This window comes from Priapulus caudatus, unplaced genomic scaffold (genome assembly GCF_000485595.1).
Source record: "Priapulus caudatus unplaced genomic scaffold, Priapulus_caudatus-5.0.1 Scaffold97, whole genome shotgun sequence".
Taxonomy (NCBI): domain Eukaryota; kingdom Metazoa; phylum Priapulida; class Priapulimorpha; order Priapulimorphida; family Priapulidae; genus Priapulus; species Priapulus caudatus.
The window spans coordinates 397,356-400,488 of record NW_014577158.1 but is presented as its reverse complement, the minus strand read 5'-3'; the positions used below and the strand labels follow the sequence as shown (position 1 = coordinate 400,488).

At 43.1% G+C, this 3,133-nt stretch overlaps 1 protein-coding gene across 1 annotated transcript in view; it reads left to right on the top strand.

Annotated features, from left to right (window-relative positions):
* LOC106805026 overlaps positions 1–1,958 on the top strand; it is a 38,767-nt gene extending 36,809 nt beyond the window's left edge. Inside the window, 1 exon segment of the mRNA XM_014806495.1 lies at positions 645–1,958. Coding sequence (XP_014661981.1) covers positions 645–1,175 — 531 coding nt within the window. The 3' untranslated portion in view covers positions 1,176–1,958.
* Positions 1,959–3,133: the final 1,175 nt, after the last annotated feature.

Sequence of the window (3,133 nt, the reverse complement as noted above, 5' to 3'; positions counted from 1 at the left end):
CAGTTCGCTGCTGATTTGTTCTTGTTGCATGGCGGGCGGGCTCGTTGTTCATGCGGTGGGTTTCACGCCCATCATTCTCGCCCTCTCTCGATACGTCGGACTTCGACTCTCCTTCCCAACAGTTCTTCAAGGTAAGAAGCCATATATATATATACTTATATATATATATATATATATATACGTATATATAATGTGGACATATCTCGCACTTTCGAGACATGTTACAGATTCGTTCCATATCAAGGATCTCTGTGATTTCCTATTCCCCCTGCCCTCTCACTTACCCTCTAGCCGACCCCAATTCGTATATTTTACCCCTCTCTCTCTCTCTCTCTCTCTCTCTCTCTCTCTCTCTCTCTCTCTCTCCCCCCCCCTATATCTCTTTCATCGCTTCCTTCCCTTATCTTTCTTCTATCTATCCCCTCTGTCTCTGTAGCAGTGTTCTGTCATCATCTCTCTCTCTCTCTAGCGCTCTCACAATTTCTCTCAATCACCATCCCCCTCTCTCTCTTTCTCTCTCTCTCTCTCTCTCTCTCTCTCTCTAACTCGTTCCTTTTATCGTATTATCGTAACTTTTATGGCCGCTTCATCTCGGTCTCTCTCTCACTCCCTCTCTCTATACGTTTATCTCTCTTTACTTGCAGACCTTCTTCTGCGTTGTGCTGTATGGTCTCTTCCACGCGCTGTTCTTCCTGCCCGTCATTCTCAGCTGGATCGGACCGGCCCCTTACCCGCGCGACACCGACGACAAACTGTCGCAGGAACTCGTGCGTGTCACCGACTCGGTAGGCTCCGACAACCCCGCCTTCGCAAACTCCGACTCTTTCTATCCTGCACGCACTACCGACGAGAAACCCGGCTGGGATAGCGGGAAGAAGCACGGTTTCGGTGATGATGGTGACGGCAAGAAAGACGCGCGTCTCTCTAACGGCACCCCGCACGCTAACCCACCTACGGCGCCTAACTCTCCCGCCGACGTCAGAGGGCGCTCCTGTCCCACCTGTCAGTCGCCGGCGAGCGAGGGCGCCTTCAATTGCAAATGCTCGCCGAAGAACGTGTTCTTTACGTTCGACAGCGTCGGCGAGGTTCCCATCACGCTCAGCCCTGCCGATGACGACGTCGACTTTAAGGGTCGCCTGACGATCGACGACGAAAGTCTTTCGACGCGGTTGTAGTTGCTATGGTTACTAACCCACTACGCTTGGTGTCTATTTTTTCTATCTTGTTATGATGAACTTGCCTGCTATAGATAATCAGTGGTTCTCAACCTGGGTGCGGGGGGAGGTGCATAACATGTTGGCTGGTTTCAGTTACAAATCAAATGAGCGTTTCTCCCGATTTTATACTCTGCATATTTTGTCGCTACATGCGTCATTTAACTGTACAGGTGGCTGTACTCTACGAAATGGCACTAATTGTAAGTATTGTAGTATAACTAATTAGCAATAAGAGCTGCATTAGGAACAACAGAAGCGAGAAATATGCGGAAGAACCGAAAAATGACGGCCTCCAAACAAAAGGGTTGAGAACCACTGCGTATATCTGACGAAAAAGAAATGAATGCATGCTCGTTTTCGTCACGTATGTTCGTTCAGCTATATATGCACAATGTAACCTTAGTCGCTTACCTCTGATAATACAGAAGCATGATTTCCACTGTAGTCTCTGTAGAACTGTCTATACTGCACTTCGCACCGCAAATGAAGTGGTATTGGTTTCGCGTTCGATTGTAGTGCACAGTTTTTATCAGTATTCTGCATGCCTTCGCAGTTCACACTCACTACTGCTAGGACGACAGTGTACGCGCGTGATAATTATTGATAAAAGTCCATAATTCAAGCAGTCATTATTTATATAGAAAGGAATTACGTATGTACATAAAACTATGCGTTGTTATCAAATATTCATCTCGTACGTAAGTTACATCTTCATTTTTTGCGACAAACTTTATGATTCAATGGGAGCTATTCATGCATCACGTGTCACAATATATATATATATATATAATTATATATATGATTATTTATCATTATCTATACACATATAAATACATACATATATATATATTTATTCATGAATTTATGATTAGCCATCCGTATACCGTGACATTTCCAACAGGATGGCGTCCATATAGTTGTTGTTGCTGTGTGTAGGACTGTCGCATAACCTTCACGCACGTGTCTGTGCGAACCCTGGAGGACGAAGCCAAGGCTCTGGACGACATGCGCGCCCTGGCGGATCAAACAGACTTCGGTTACATGTTCTTTTGGTCGGAAATATATGTCAACTGGTTGATGGATCAGGTAGCTATATATTTACATACGATAATGATCCGTGAACGCGAGTGTTTGCGCATAGAGTCGTGTTAGAGTGGCGAAATATGACACGTTATATATTAGATATGTAGTTTGGATTTATAGTGCATATTTCAGTATTACGTCATGAATCAGGGCATCACGTAATTATGGCAAACCTTGTAACGAAACAATACCACCACCACGCCATAAATTACAAAATTTATTATTAATAACATTAATCATAAATCGAGCCTTCCCTTATTTTAGATTATCGGAACGGTGTTAATTACGAACATGCTTCTCGCCATGGCTGCGGTATTCGTTATGACACTGCTCCTGCTCTCAGACCTGCTCACAAGCATTCTAGTGTGGACGTGCGTGTTGCTGACCATGGTAAGTCCCCAAATAGATTTAAGAAAATTAAATTAATTTAGATTTTATTTTAACAGAGTGTTTCGCCTGCGAGACGTATTATTTATGAACAACCATCCACACATTGTCCACAGCTCTGATGGACGCGGCACACATCAAAGGGATAGTACGGTAGATGACCACCAGGTGGCTGGCCGTTTTGAAGCCAAAACATTTTCTCCTCCGACATGTGCTATTTATGTAATAATGGCTTTAGTTTTTTTTTAATTTAGCAAATTTAAAAAAATTATAGTTATTGATATTTTGTAGATATAGTATTTAGTAGTAACCTATATACACATGCTTTTTGATCTGCGTGTAAAGTTTTCACTGCTTTTATTTAATTTAAGGATTAACCCTGATTTTTAATGCCCTAAAGAGCGACAATTACGATTATCTCGACTTTGTTCCACTTCTTTACTCTC